The sequence below is a fragment of the Cryptosporidium ryanae genome (assembly GCF_009792415.1).
Source record: "Cryptosporidium ryanae isolate 45019 chromosome Unknown contig_5, whole genome shotgun sequence".
NCBI lineage: Eukaryota > Apicomplexa > Conoidasida > Eucoccidiorida > Cryptosporidiidae > Cryptosporidium > Cryptosporidium ryanae.
The window spans coordinates 239,650-255,185 of record NW_027125531.1 but is presented as its reverse complement, the minus strand read 5'-3'; the positions used below and the strand labels follow the sequence as shown (position 1 = coordinate 255,185).

The 15,536-nt window shown below is 32.2% G+C and overlaps 6 protein-coding genes across 6 annotated transcripts; 3 read left to right on the top strand and 3 right to left on the bottom strand.

Moving 5' to 3' along the window:
• Positions 1-154: 154 nt before the first annotated feature.
• Positions 155-847, top strand: FG386_002763 (uncharacterized protein; the record flags this gene model as incomplete). The annotated part of the gene is made up of 1 exon (XM_067342212.1): positions 155-847. One exon carries the CDS (start codon positions 155-157, stop codon positions 845-847), a length of 693 nt encoding a protein of 230 aa, XP_067197817.1.
• A 257-nt stretch (positions 848-1,104) lies between these two features.
• FG386_002761 (uncharacterized protein) lies at positions 1,105-2,113 on the bottom strand (the record flags this gene model as incomplete). The annotated part of the gene is made up of 4 exons (XM_067342210.1): positions 1,105-1,262; positions 1,291-1,451; positions 1,511-1,872; positions 1,934-2,113. The coding sequence occupies 4 exons, from the start codon at positions 2,111-2,113 to the stop codon at positions 1,105-1,107; spliced, it is 861 nt and encodes a 286-aa protein (XP_067197815.1).
• A 1,216-nt stretch (positions 2,114-3,329) lies between these two features.
• Positions 3,330-4,499, bottom strand: FG386_002760 (uncharacterized protein; the record flags this gene model as incomplete). The annotated part of the gene is made up of 1 exon (XM_067342209.1): positions 3,330-4,499. One exon carries the CDS (start codon positions 4,497-4,499, stop codon positions 3,330-3,332), a length of 1,170 nt encoding a protein of 389 aa, XP_067197814.1.
• A 972-nt stretch (positions 4,500-5,471) lies between these two features.
• On the top strand, positions 5,472-9,965 carry FG386_002759 (uncharacterized protein; the record flags this gene model as incomplete). The annotated part of the gene is made up of 1 exon (XM_067342208.1): positions 5,472-9,965. One exon carries the CDS (start codon positions 5,472-5,474, stop codon positions 9,963-9,965), a length of 4,494 nt encoding a protein of 1,497 aa, XP_067197813.1.
• A 1,001-nt stretch (positions 9,966-10,966) lies between these two features.
• Positions 10,967-12,715, top strand: FG386_002758 (uncharacterized protein; the record flags this gene model as incomplete). Its single annotated transcript, XM_067342207.1, has 1 exon — positions 10,967-12,715. One exon carries the CDS (start codon positions 10,967-10,969, stop codon positions 12,713-12,715), a length of 1,749 nt encoding a protein of 582 aa, XP_067197812.1.
• Positions 12,716-12,923: 208 nt separating this feature from the next.
• FG386_002757 (membrane associated proteinplus transmembrane domain or GPI anchor) lies at positions 12,924-15,350 on the bottom strand (the record flags this gene model as incomplete). The annotated part of the gene is made up of 1 exon (XM_067342206.1): positions 12,924-15,350. One exon carries the CDS (start codon positions 15,348-15,350, stop codon positions 12,924-12,926), a length of 2,427 nt encoding a protein of 808 aa, XP_067197811.1.
• Between the last annotated feature and the right edge of the window lie 186 nt (positions 15,351-15,536).

Below are 15,536 nucleotides of genomic sequence, written 5' to 3'. Positions count from 1 at the left end.
CGAAGGATCTCTTTACCTCAAGCTACAATATTAGACCTTAGTGGGAGGTAAAAGGCACTAAGAAGATCAACCTGGTTTATCTATTCTCGAGGGCGTGTGGAGTATAAAATAACTTGTAATTTTTAAATAAGTTTAGAACTAACAGGAATGAAAAATGTGTCGTTTTCTTCTAAGTATATTGGTTAATATATTATTTGCAAACCTTACTTTGTTTGCACAAGTATCTAAAGCCGATGTTTCGGAGCAGTTAGTCACATACGGAAGCACACTGTTGCTTGTAAACATAGAAACAAGCAGTTATCTTTATTCCAGTAAAATAACATGGTCTAACGGCAATCAGGTGGCGACCTGCAGCAAGGAATATGAAAGTGAGAACTACTTTTATTTAAGAGAGGGGAGTGAAGTAAACGACTACAAAGGAGCTGGATATCCAGTTATGTGTGGTGAAACTATTAAGCTGCTTCACGCTAATACTGAAAAGTATCTGAGTGCTAATGCATCTTCCAGATCTATGGTAACTAAACAAATAGAAGCTTTTTGCGGACCAAAGGACAAAACTAGTTTGTTTACCATTGAATGCGAAAAAAGCAAGTCTGGTGAAGAACTCAGAATAGGAGATCAGTTTAAGCTATTTAATATTGAGACAAAAAGCTACCTAGTTTCAAGCAGGAGGTCGATTTTCGATAATAGGAACTGTCCCAGATGCCCTATTGTCGGACAATACGAGGTGTCTTTAAACAAGAAGTGCAAAGGAGACGGGCTATGGACATTTAAGGGCATACTTGTCCTACACAGCAGTGGTGACGGTTCTAGAACCTCTGTTTCAACTAATAAGGATGAGCTTTAAATGTCATTCTCACTCACAAAATATTCTTTCTACACACATGTCACCAGTTTAACCTCAAAGAGTAGTGAAATAAATGATTTTCTGAGACAACAAATGCGTATTTATAGGTAAGCATTTGAAACGTCCGTACCAAGTAGTGCTACTACTCCCACAAACGTCTTTGGTTTACTATAAACAATTAAATTAGACAGTTTACCTAGAACTCGTCTATTCCTAGTATAAATACATTATATTTCAATTTTTACCGTGTGAAATTTTCATTTTATTGGCTGGAAATGTAGCACTAAGTCTCTCATGTCCCACGCCGACCTCACTTTTGACTCGAAAAATCTGCCGAACTCTATGCATATTCTATTCATCAACGAAACTATATCTGAATCGTCAGCAAAAAGTTTTCCAAATACTCTTTCGAACTCTTATTAAAGAAATAATACAAAACTTACCCTTGTCCTTCTGAGAAATACCCTCTATACCACCGTTACCCACAGAATGGTTTACATGTAATTTGTTTTCCCCGCCTGTTGTTATTGATGGCGGTAAGCCTCTGATGCCTTCGAAATAAATATTGCCTATACACCCCATTGATTCATTGTTGCTTAGAGCACTGAAAAAATAACAAAATAAGTCTTCTTCTTTCATAACACACAGATTCTTGAAACTTACAACTCTGATTTGTCGTCAACGCAGTCCTCTAGAAAAAATTGGTTGTTTTCAAGTAGCGTTCTGTATTGCTTTTCTCTAGACTCACGCTCCATTGGAGCTAGAGTTCTGTCATTAGCATTAGAAATATTTAGTAACCTTGTTCTCAAATATCCAATAATGTCTATTTCTATCTCCTCAATGCTATTGCTGGCTCCACTGCTTGCTTCTGAAACAGTTAGATTCAGATCTAAAAAGTAAGCAAGTACCATGTTTTCGATATTCAAGTCACTTCTTAAGACGCAGTTAAAGTAATTTTTTAGTGAATTAAAACGGTTCTCGTGAAATGCCTTGCTTTTTTGCCACCACCAACCCTTATCAGGAAGCTAAAATTAGTTAATATAAGGTCAAATTTGTATAAATTAATGTCTTAAGTTGTAGACTTACCCTTGGAATGTGTGGATATCTATACTGAAACAAATCGTCAACTTGTTTAAAATCGTCATAGCTCCTCTCAATGTCCCAAGATTCATTGTTTTTCTTATTGTATATATTTATCCTGTACAACACCTCATTCGAGTCAAAGTAATAGTCCAACATCTCAATTTTATACTTGTCTGTATCCATTGTATTAAATTATACTATACACGTATTCTACTATATTCAATCAACAAAATAAATACTGCCAGTTTTTTAATGTGTAACGCCCTATACACTCACCACCTTATAATAAGAGTGTTCTACGAGTCCCTTATTATTCCACTAAACTAGATATATTCATAGATACCTACAACCACTCAATCTGTCCCTGTATTCTTGCTTATATATTTAGGTACGTTGCTTATACCTAAGTATACCTTTGCATGAAAATATTCCAACTTTACGAGGAGATTACGTCAAAAACTATTTCCCCTTTGTGGTGCAGTTTTGAAATATTTATATTTAGATATCTGCTTTAGATCATTTAAAAACTGGATTTCAAGAGCAAATTTCACCGTGACCAATCTATTTTCTCCTGTTACTTTTAAAGATCAAATCCAGATACATTTGAAGTGCATACATACAAAAAAAAAAAAAATAAACACAAACTTTATGTTAAACTGCGTTTTAAAAAATGAAAAACTTTACAACTAAAATAAATTTAATGATTCATACAATTTTTACATACCTATGCCAACGGAAGGTTTATGCCTCCAACCCGCCTGCACAACAAACTAACGCTTTTATAACTAACTGGCGCCCAAACTGCAATAAATTACTAGTAATGGACTTTATTTAAACTTGAAATTAGGATTTCAAAAAAGGGGTACTGTGGTAGTACCAGTGTATGTGATTAAATAAATCTTATATAATCAAATATAAAAAGCTAGTGTGCTCCTTTTGTGTCTGATAGAGTACCCATTTCCAAATTCCTGTCTGTACTTTTGTTCTCGTTTTATGCATTTTTCAAGTTGTCTTGTCCTCTTACTTGTGTTTTCCGACTCCGTTTCCTTTAGCCTTTTTTGTTTCACACAACCCCACTATTGAACTTTAATACTGTCTATTAGGCACACTTTATACCCTTTTATCCTCCGCATGTAAATATGCATGCTCATGTTAAGTGGCAATCTACATTTTCTGTCTCCGGTCTTCGCTCTTTCCTCACTGAAACAGCTTTTAAGTAAAAGAATTGAAATAAACAAAACTCAGTAAGAACAATCAGTTTTGTTTAAAAATTGTACATAAAAGCAGAAGAAAACTACAAATTATAATAAAAAGTAATGAATATTAGGAAAAGAGAGATTATATGAAATAAAATTAAAAATCAGAAATAAATAAATGTTATAATAACATATAATGTCCATTAATTATCTGTTGTTTTATTTACTTTCTCAATAAATCCATCCAACTCTATTTCATTTTGAAACCTAATCATGCATTGTATAACTTCAGATCCTTCATTAAAAGCGACAAAATTAACCGCATATCCCTTTCTTATATTATTATTCCTTTGAAATGTTTTTGATATTTCTTTATTTAATGGAGTATTAAGCAGTACCTTGTATATTCCACTTTGACGAAATATAATTCTTGGCTGTTGATTTGATGATAATGGGGAATCACCACTGTTCTCACCTTCATTACTTTTTTCGTTATTGCTATTCTTGTCATCACTGCTCTCACAGAAAACAGAATCATCGCTGTTTTTTGGAATGTTTAAATGAATAATTCCATTTCCCATCTTTCTAAAAGCTTTTTGAGAATCCTCTAACTCTTTTAATATAAACAAATCTACATTTTTACACTGGTAAACCGTCTCCTCATTTTCCTCACCAGTAAAAGCCTTTTTAGTTATCTCCTCATCGTTTGATTCCTTGTCATTGTTGGCAAATTCATCAGTACTTAATAAATCGTTTTCCTCTGATTTGGCACCATCACCAAAACCTCCAAATAAGCCTTCACCCTTGCTTTTAGTTGAATCATTTCCGAAACCGGAAAACAAAAAATTGCTTTCATTATTTGTAGCAAGCGATATAAATGGATTCTTGAAACTACTACTTAGACCTGTGCTACCAAATGGCAAATAATCGTCATTTCCAGCTTTTTTTTCTTTCTCTTTGTCGCAATCTACACCACTTTTGTCACCCGAGTCTTTATCCTCACCATCAAAATCGCTATTACTATCATCGTCTTTTTTGTCATCCTTTCCTTCGCCACCATTATCCTCCTTCTGGTCGCCTTGAATATTGGCTACTTCTTTACCCACATTCTTCGAAACATCACCGCTGTCTTCTCCTGATTCTAGAGATGTCTGAAGCGGGGCATTTTTCAAGTTGTCATATCTCTTCTTAACTCGAACTATCCTTCTAGATGCTATTTCCTCCTTGGAGTTTGTTAAGGTTTCGCATATGCTTTCATCATCGACATCCCCCTCCTTTCCAATAAAACCCTGTTCCCCACTTACTTCCTCTGATTTCTCAAACTTATCGTAATTTTCGTTTGTCAACTGATAATCTGCTGATCTTTTTGACATTGTGCGATAAATTTAAAATATATATACAATTCTTACACAGGTCCTATAATCCTATTTCGTATTTTGCACTTTTTACAAATAGTACAGTTGTTATTTTAACAATATCCTCTATTTTAAAACCCCAACACCTCCTTTTTTTGTATTAATGTCTGTTTATTACCAATAATAATTTCATAATTTGACTTACATACAACACTTGCCGCCAAATTCTCGCTTTTGCTATTGTCTAAATTTTGACGGGATATTCAAAACGTAAAATCGATTTAATAATTAGATTAAATCTGAATTTTCGTAATAAATAAAATACTAATATTGTACTTATCCCAGTTCTAGACAAACATGTCGAAACAATTTGGTGATTTATCTACTGTTGTATAATTAATTCTACTTACATTCTATGCTTCTCTATTTTAAGTACTGAAATATAGAATAGGCGCCAGACAAAAAATTATAATGAATCCAATAATTTTTTATTATATTTTAAACCGCGCCACCGACTAAATTATAATTGTCTCTTGAGCCTGCCTCTTGACATTTTTTTTCTTTGATATTCACGTCGGACGTTAACAAGGTATTAACTTTTCTTGCTAATTGAGAGGAAGCATAAGCTCTGTTTTTGTCTTGTAGTAGTGCTTTAGAGTTAGCACCACTTTATTTAATTGTTTTTTTGAGTATATATATATGTATTTACGGCCACTTTTTACGTTTGGAACATACAATAATTTGTTCAACATTTGACACAATCGCAGATATAATTAGGTGGCAATAATATTGGATTATTTCAAAAAAGTAGCACCTTACTTTAGGGTAGGGTGTTGAGAGATAATTTGGGTTAAATACTGATATTACTCTTTATTATTTTTGCTCTTGTTATACAATAATATAAGTACTGACATTATTGTGTACCAATATATTGATCATCTGCAGGTATTTTAATAATAATAAAGAATAAAGGTATAGTATCAATTAATAATGTCAGTTGAAACCAAATACTCTCCAAAAGAAAAATCATCATTTGGTGGAATACATAGCTGCATTGTTTATTCTGTAGTTAACAAAGACTTTGTTAATAACAACAAATACAAAGATGAAATCGCTCACTTTGATGTTCCGATATTTGCATCTCCAATTGATAAGAGAATATATTTGAGCAGGATTTATTTATTATTATGTATAATGACTTTTGGAATATTTGCAGTTTTTTGTCATTGGTTTCCAAATGTATTTAGAGTTATGAATTACAGCGCTTCGACCATAGATTCTTGTGAATATTTTTTGTTAGTTACAAAAGATTCTTACTATATAATAGTAGAAAAAAGAATGTTTTGTTCGTTGGAATCAAGCAACTACGAGATTAACTTGCTCAAAATATTTAACTTCAGCCCTTCAGGACACTTGGATATAAATAAAAATGGTAGGGTGGAAATCATATTTTTCGTATTCTGCGGTTCTATATATCAATTTTACACCAAAGATAGTTCGTTTGTTCTAACAAAACCATCTCTGGACAATACCTCATATACTGAAATTAGAAATAACATAAGCACTTTGCTTGATAGACCAAAAAAAGCAAGTGGTACTACCAGTAACTCCAATAACAATGACTTTAATGTTGACAATAAAAACAACTCAAATAACATATACCCACTAATAAGGTCAAATTTGCAATCTTTGTTTGGAGAATGTTCATGTGAGATTAAAATACTTTCAATACTAGATTTAATTCAGAACGAAATATTTCACCCATTTTTTATATTTCAAATATCTGCAATTATTGTATGGATGAATAGTTCGTATATGGAATATGCCATCTGTATAGTTATTATAACATTCTTTACTTTGCTGAGTTCAGTTAGTGAAACAAGATCTTCACATATAAAAATGAGAGAAATGTCTAAGCTGAATCTCAAAGTTCCAGTTATATCTTTGGACTCTAATTTTACAGGTTCATCTGAGGAAATTGTTGACTCATCTGAACTTATTCCAGGAGATCTCATTTTATTAAAACCAGGAATGACGCTTCCTTGCGATGCTATCCTTTTGTCTTCAGAGGCCATATTGAATGAAGCTGCATTGACGGGTGAATCGATTCCTGTAATTAAAACTCCTATACCAAAGTATTCAAACGGTAACTTTTCATTTGAGAAAGATCAAAAGCATTTGTTGTTCTCGCGTACTGTTGTTATTGGAATAAATGGTAATAAGTATGGTGTCGCATTGGTACTTCGAACAGGCTTCTCCACATTACAAGGTCTTTTATACCAGTCCATGTATAGCGATATAATCAGCAACAGAATGCACTTTCAAAATGACAGGTTATATAGAGATTCTATGAAATTTGTTAAATTCTGTTTCTTAATTGGAGTTATCGGGTGTATCCTCACTGGAATCCTCAGTTACATGGTATGCGTTGACTTTATTACGATATTGTTCAAATCAATCGACTTATTTACAATCGTGGCTCCACCTGCACTCCCTGCCACTATTGCAGCTGGTTGCAACATTGCTGTTATGAAGCTCAAGAAAAAGAAGATATCTTGTTCAAATCCTAACTCTGTTAACATCTCTGGACAAGTCAATACTGTTGTTTTCGATAAAACTGGCACTATTACCACGGACGGACTTGATGTTATCGGTTGCATCTCTTTTGTAGACAACAACGGCAATAGTATTGGCAAAAATAATAATGTTAGTCTCATCACGAATAGCAATGATGTACCTAGTGCTCTTTCAAAGGCACTTGCTACATGTCATTCCATTACCTTTATCGACAGAGATAACACAAACAAGATAGGATCCAGCTACAGTAATTACTGTGATTTTGACTGCTATAAGAACGACCAGAGAATTCCAGTTGGTGAACCTTTGGAAATGTGTATGCTTAACTTTAGTGGTTGGAAGCTTCAAGATATGAACGACTATGATTACAACTCCAATTCAGTTGATGATCACTTAAATCTCTATTCTTCAAACAACTCCCCAGTAAACACCGGTTATAACAACAGGAGTGAAAGTGAATGCGATAATTATTTAGACTTGATTGTCAATTCAAAGACCAGATCCAATGAAATATCTTCTACACGTGTCGTTAAAAAACACAAAAGTGATTTTAATATAAATAAAGAAGACGGAGACTGCAACGAACTTGAAATTATTAAGGTATTTGAGTTCTGCTCAAAGCTAAGAAGAATGACAGTATTGTGTAGAAACCCCAGAAAACCAACGGAAATAATGATTTTCTGCAAAGGCAGTCCTGAACAAATTAAAAATATTTGTAATTATAATACAGTTCCAATTAATTTAGAGGACCACATTTTGAGTTATTCAAGAATAGGCATGAGAATCATTGGTTTTGCTTTTGGTTATTTTGACGTACCTCAAAATGCTTCTTCTTGTTTCTTAGAAGAATTAACCAGAAATCAGATCGAGGATAAACTTAATTATATAGGTTTGATGATATTTGCTAATAAATTGAGACCAAACAGCATTAATGTTATATCCACTCTCAAGAATGCTAATATTAACTGCGTCTTATCTACAGGGGACCATACAAATACAGCGATCTCTATCGCAAATGAATGTGGAATTATTTCAAACAAAAAACCAAACAGTGGTGAATCTAAGATATACGTGGTTGGAGATATTTTTTCCAATAAAGATTCAGATAATAATGTTAACAAAACCATCAAGTGGACCCTTTTATCCAATGAGTTTGAAAAAATTGACGAATTTTCCAGTATTCACGAAGTTTTAATAAATTACAATTTTGAGAATATTCTTTGGGTTGTCACCGGTCAGTGTCTTAGATCCCTTTATGAGCTTCATAATAGATTCGGATTGGAGTTCATTGATTTGTCAAATGATCCAATTGAAGATCCAAATATAACACACACCAAATCCTCTAGAAAAAAACGTTTGCTTAAAGCATTTAAGAATGTATACTATTATTTATGCAGTTATTTAAATTTAACCAATTATACTGGTAATCACTCGTGTATTTGTCGTGCGAGTGATTCTAATAATAATGATTGTAACGGTAATTATAATGTAAATGACAATAAAAAGAGAAAAGACCGTGATATTGATGTTGGTATAAGTAGGAAATTAACTAACAATCTTCCAAAATGGATTCCACTTGATTCAATCTCAAGAACAAGTATATATTGTGGTTCTGACGGTACTTTAAATAATGACAAAGACCTTAGTGAAGAAGAGTATATCGGGCTCAATAACATACCATTTAATCTTAACTGCACAAGGAATCATCAGGTTAATTCAAATAACAATATGACATCTAATGGTTGTTTTGTTGGAGACATTTTCAATGGCTGTAACAATATTGATTTGACATCTTTCGAGAAAAAAATGATACTAAAATTCGATGCGAAATTTAATAACATACCATTCTCAATTAAGATGTCTGCTCTGGAGTTTATAACGAGGTATTGTCATGTTTACTGTAGAATGACTCCAACAGACAAGGCGTTACACATATTTAACCTGCAAAAATTAAGTCCAAAGACATATGTAGGAATGTGTGGTGATGGTAACAATGATGTCCTTGCTATACAATCAGCAGATATAGGCATTTCCATTGCTGACCACGATGAAACGGTGCCTTCTGCATTTATTTCCTCTGTAGAAAGGAATATAGACGCTGTTCCAGATATACTTTTAGAAGGAAGAGCAGCTCTGACGTCTACAATACAATCATTTCAATACATCGTAATGTACATATTTATCCAATTTACATCAGTTTTGTTTTTATACAGCAAAGGGACCAATTTTACGGATCATCAATTTATATGGTCAGATCTTATTGCATTTCTCCCAATATCTATATTTGCAACATTTACCAAGACAAATAAGCGGCTTCCCTCCAAGTTCCCTGTCTATACGAATATACTGAGCAGCAATGTGCTAATTGGTATATTTATGCAGTGTGTGGTACAATTCTTCTTTTTGATGATGAATAATTACATTGCATCCAAAAATGAAGGGTTCACTCCTTATGTATTTAATGGAAAGGCAATTGGAGGTGAAAGAATACCTGAATATCAGATTTGCATTGAAAACACGGTTACTTTCCTTACTACATGTGTTCAATATTTATCTACTGGAATTGCAATACATAGAACAAAGCCATTCAGACTCTCACTTACAACAAATATATTGTTTTCGGTGCATTCTACATTCCTTTTCTTATCCACAGTTTATATGCTATTTAAACAAGGTTCTCCATTATCCAATATTCTAAACGTTGTTCATCTCCCTGGTAAAATAAATTACATTCTTCTAATTACATTTACTATTAATATTACTGTTAGCTTTATTATTATGAAGATTATAATTAGAAAGTTATATTTCCGTGAAGTTAGAGAAAATGGTCCAACTTTTTTTCCTCAACTTTATCCGCTTATAGTTCCAAACAGAAAGTTTGAATGGACAATTGACCATTATCAATAAATTTACTTGATAATTTAATTATAAACTCTATTTTTCATGCCAAAATTATTCTCTCTATTTATATTCATTTGTTTATCATCTTTCTCATGTAAAATACTGCTATTAGAATAACAGGAATGAGCTTTGTACGCTCTTATTTAACACATGGTTATACACACTTGCTATATCATTAGATTCCCACTTGAATTATCGTCATATATAAAAACACCAGTTATTTCTGGTTACACAAGTTATTGTGAATCTGAGATTGCCCTATTCCTTGTGTTTAAACTTTAATTTCCCCACCCAATTCCACTTGCTTAATCAATTTTTCCCTATATCGGTATCACTACGCACCAAATTCGACTCCAATGCCGGAAATTTGTTGTCTAAAGTTTTAAGAATAACTGTTTTAGGAGAAAACTACGCGTTTGTTTTTTATAATGACTTTTTTAATTTGTTATCATAAATTTCAATTTTTTGTCCTCTAATTCAGTTACCACTAATTCTATTTTACGTGGGAACCTGCAAATATTTGCACTTGCTTTGGCGCCTGCATGCATGTATGCATGTGCCACCAGGTGTGATTATTTGCACTCAAATTTAACTATAAATACAATGATCCATTAGTCTATTTTATTTTTGAACTACGCTCTAAGTAATAAAAAAGAAATCTGGACTTGAAATACAGAATTGGATTTAATGGAAATTGTCTAGAAGCATATTTGACTTCACCTATAGTTGGAATAAAAAAATAGTCAATAATATAGCTCAATTGTGCATATATAAACATATGTGCATACATTCATATACATTTAAATTTTTAAAACATTCATAAAACGAGAAACTAAACTATAGGCGAAGTTAAGTTAAGGTTTACTATTTAATTCATTTAATCAGTTATTGCTTACATGTGATTACTGTATTACACTTAACTTTATAAGTAAATATTTAAAAAATAGACCTGAATTTAAGATATATAATACTTTTTGATTTCTGTACAATCGAAAACTACGTTAAGGATGGCGTTTATTGGGAATGAAATAAAAAGCATTGACAAAAACCTGCAGGAATTAGATAAAACAGTTAAAAATCTTGAGGACGAATTATTAAAGAAACAAAAGAACCTTTCTAAAAATATAAGAAAAAGTGTAAGCCGTCCACAATCAAGTGGAGGATGCGGTATTGAATCATTGATTTCGAAGAGTCCAAAAAAAAATTCAAATACTGGAACTTTAACCCCGAATAATAGCTTCAATATTAATGGTACAGTATTGGTTAAGAGTGGATTTTCAAGTCCAAATATGAATGTTATCAGAAGGGATGTAATTGAAACATTAAATAAAAACGAAATCGAACAAAATAAAAGTATTCCTTTGACCAAAGGCAATTCCAGAATTAACAATGGTTTGATGATAGAAAATGAAGTTCAATTTGTTACAAACCAACAAGTCTCTCCTTATGATAATATAATAAATATAAATAATGGTATCACTACAGGCAATTTTGTTGAGCAACAAAATTGTACTTCAACGAACCAATTTGAGATTAGTAACGGTCAAACTCCAAGTTGCATTCAATTCCAAGCACATAACACAACTATTTCGCCTGCTGCATTTCCTCCTAATCATATTACAATGCAACATAACATCAACCACCCAATAGCTTCAAGTTATTTGGATAAAAATGCACAAATGTTCGTTCAAGTTCCTAATCAAGTTCATTTACAACAAATCGGTTCTGGTATAATTGAAGGTATAAATCAAAATCAATTACCACCTCCTTTAATAACATCACAGCTAAGTTTCAGTCCCCAACAACCTATAGGAATTCAAAATATTCCGTTTGCTCCCCAAAGAATGATGGCAATTCCACAACAACATGTTCCATATAACTATATTCAAGAACAAATTCCCAAATTTCCTGGAATAATTAACCCACAAATTCCAACGTTGCCACCACCACAATTTAGAGCAATGATTCAAGGATTTCCTCCAATGATGCCAAATGGCAACATGGGAATGATGGATATGACATATCATTTAAATAATAATAATAATAATAATATTCCCATCACAGCAATTCCTTGTTCTCAAATGATGCAAAATCCGAATCAAATTCCTCAAAATGAACAGAACAATATCTCGCAAAACAATAATCCACTTGGTATGGATTCTCAAATGCTCGCAAAATACTTGTTAACTGCAATGGCAGAAGAATGTATACTTAAAAAGAATTCATGTGTTGAAAAAGGAACTAACAGTGCAAATGGTGAGGATGGCTTCGATTATAATAATTCAAATTACACAGGCTTTTCAAGTATAAATGATTCAAAAACTATTATCAGACCATTAATACAACCACCAAAGACAAATATTGATTTCTCATCACCAAAATCATTTTCACAAGATGTATTCAGATCTAAATGCAGAAGGAAGCCGAAAAATAATAACTACGTTCAGAGCAATGATAACTCGACTGAAAATATGACGATTCAACAAGAAGAACAAGTAGTAAACGAAAGACCCATCTCACCACCTTCTTCACCAACGTGTTTCTCTTTCAAGGCATCCGTTCCAGTAAATGCTCTTGGTGATAATCTATTTTCTGAATCTTTATCAAGAATTGTTGCAAACAAAATTACAAAGGTACCAACTCAACCAACACCTATGCAAAATAACTTACCACCTTTTATTCAGAATCAACAACATATATTCGGTAGTGGATACAACTTTAACAATAATCCTCTTAGTTATGTTCATTTGAATTAATTTTTAATTAAATGACAATAAATTTATATCATTATTTTCATCAAAAAATTATAAACCAGTAAATACTTTTTATTTTTTCAATTTAAGTATAGAGTTCATTCAGATCTTTTTTAATTTTACTAAACAAATTAATCCCATTCCCGTATTCGGTTTTTTGTAATAGCTTTTCTTTTTATATTAATTTATTATGAATCTTCAACTCTGTTTACTATAAATCGAAAAAAAGTATGACGTGGAAACCTACTCCCGAAATGCAAAGTAAAATATAACTTAATATAAGTGAAAAAAATACTGCTTTATTTATCAAAGGCAGAATCAATTTATTTGGGAGTGACTGAAGATAAACGTTATTGTCATCTATATATTGAAAACTTATTGAAGGATTTCCAAAATCATCACTTATATCGTAATATCTGCACATCTTCCAATTATTTTTATATTCATCTAAATACAAATGCTTCAAGAATCTTCTATAATATATCAAGTTTTGAGACATTGTTTTGATACATATTAAATAAATGGTTGAATAGTCTTCGTAAACTCTAGATGTCCCTTTGCTTTTTTTGTAAAGTTCAATGTTATTTCTAGAATCGAGAATTCTAAATTTTCTGCCATTTATTTCCAAATACTCATTCTTCCACAATATGGTTACAACTTTAATACATACAGAAACACTGTCAACTACAAGTTCACCCAAACTTTTGTCTTTGACACTTATATCTCTACCAATATTAATTGACTTTCCTAAATCAATAGAATATGAAACTGGAAACTTGTACCACAGTTTTTCCATGCTCCAAAGTTTTGAATTCAAATACAATATTTGAACAAAAGGCACATAATTTGGTATTTTATTGGAAGTTATACCCGATCTTTTGTACTTTTCAATATTATCTGACTTTGAAATGATGCTCTTGACATGTTCATCATATAATTTGTACTTTTTTAATATAAATTCTTTCTCCATATAAGCATTTTTAATGAATAAACCATGATCAACATCAGCTCTTACTGCTTTTTTAGTTTCGATGTCCTCTTCTGTCTCCAATTTGCCCAAAGAATCTATTCTTGCAGTATTAAACAAATCCTTATTTTCTTTAACGTAACTCGAAACGTAACTTTCAAACTCAGTTATACATTTACTTTCGTTGAAATCAAGCAAGCACTGAGTGTAATACTTCTCAACGCCAATATTGGATGAAACTGAATAATAATGTGGATCAAATGAAAGTTTTTTTTCCAATTTTGTTCCATTATTTGAACTGCAATCCCCCGTGCATGTTTCGTTCCTCAAATCCAAACCCAAAGTGCGATTGTTGTTTAACAGCTCTGAACGTTCTATGGTGTACTTACTGTTCAACAAAAATAGGTGATAAAGTCTCTCCAGCCTTGTTGTTAAATGGAACATTAAACTGCATATTTGATTTGACCTCAACAACGCCCTCCTGTTTACAGATATTGACTTTTTATGAAAAATATAGTACATTCCTGTTCTTTTAAAAATATCATAAAAATAAACCTTTGTTTCCTGAAACAAAGACATTATGGTCAAATTCAATACACAGGTTTTAATATGAGTATGATACACATACATTTCCGGCATTTCTTTAGGCAAGTATATCTTAAGGTCAATTCTTTTGCACTTTCCTTTTATTCTGTCTTTACAATCTTTTATGCAATAACCGTCCTCCGTGTCTGACCTGTTCTTATATTTCATTTTCTCATACTCTTTCTTCTGCTTCTTTCTGCCAAGCTCACTCTGTTTATAATATCTCTTGAACTGTACCATATACTCTGTAACTATATTTTTGACAGACTCTAATTCTTTCTCATCCTTTATTAGTATTTCTAACAGCCGCAAAATTTCGTCAAATTTATTTTGTGAGAGTTCTCTTAATATGTACCACTGTGATCTGGCAGGATCAACTTTGTAAATCTCTCTCCAAACTAAATAAAGACTTGAGTTAGATACCTTTCTCAATAAACCCAAATACTCACTATTAGATTTCTTGTTATTCTTCCAGCTGCTTATTAACTTCCAGTACTTGTCCATGTATATCGCACAACCTCTTTGTATAAGAACAATGTATTCCTCACCTTTAAGTTCCCTGTTTACGAGCGACTTTATATTGTTCTTCAAAAACAATAAACAGCCCTTGTAACTGTTCACCAAGTTCATTTTTTTCGGAATACTCACGTATTTGTTGCTGTTAAATATAAACAAAAAAATTATCCACTGAACCTCCTTTTTTATTTCGTAGTTGTCCAGTTCCCAGTTAAATCTCAACGTATTTATTGCTGAATTGCTTATATCATTGCTCAGCATTGCAGTTTCTGCATCGGTCTCATACACACTATCCTTTAATTTCACGTACACCTCCTCTTTATTCTTTTCATCACCATTCTCGTCCTCTCCTGGATACCCATCTATGTCCGTACTTTTCTTGTACACCAATCTTTCTGCCTCATAGTTCTTTTTCGTGTACAAATCTGTTTCCAACCTTTCAGTCAACGAACTTATGTCTAACAAGCTCAGGCTGTCTTTCTTTTTCTCGCCGTCATACACTATCTCCGTCGAAAATCCTGTCCCTATTCGACAAAAAAGCAATATTAACGATAATAACTTTATATTCATTACTTTATATCGTTTTTCCCTCATTCATCAGTCTTGTTTTTAAAATACCCTCATCTAATCCTATTATAATCGAACAAATATCCGTGGATTTATTTGTATCCCTATCTTTATATATTATTTGGTATTGGTAATTTATACCAGTATATAGCACCAATATATCACTTTCTTTTTACATGTCAATTATTA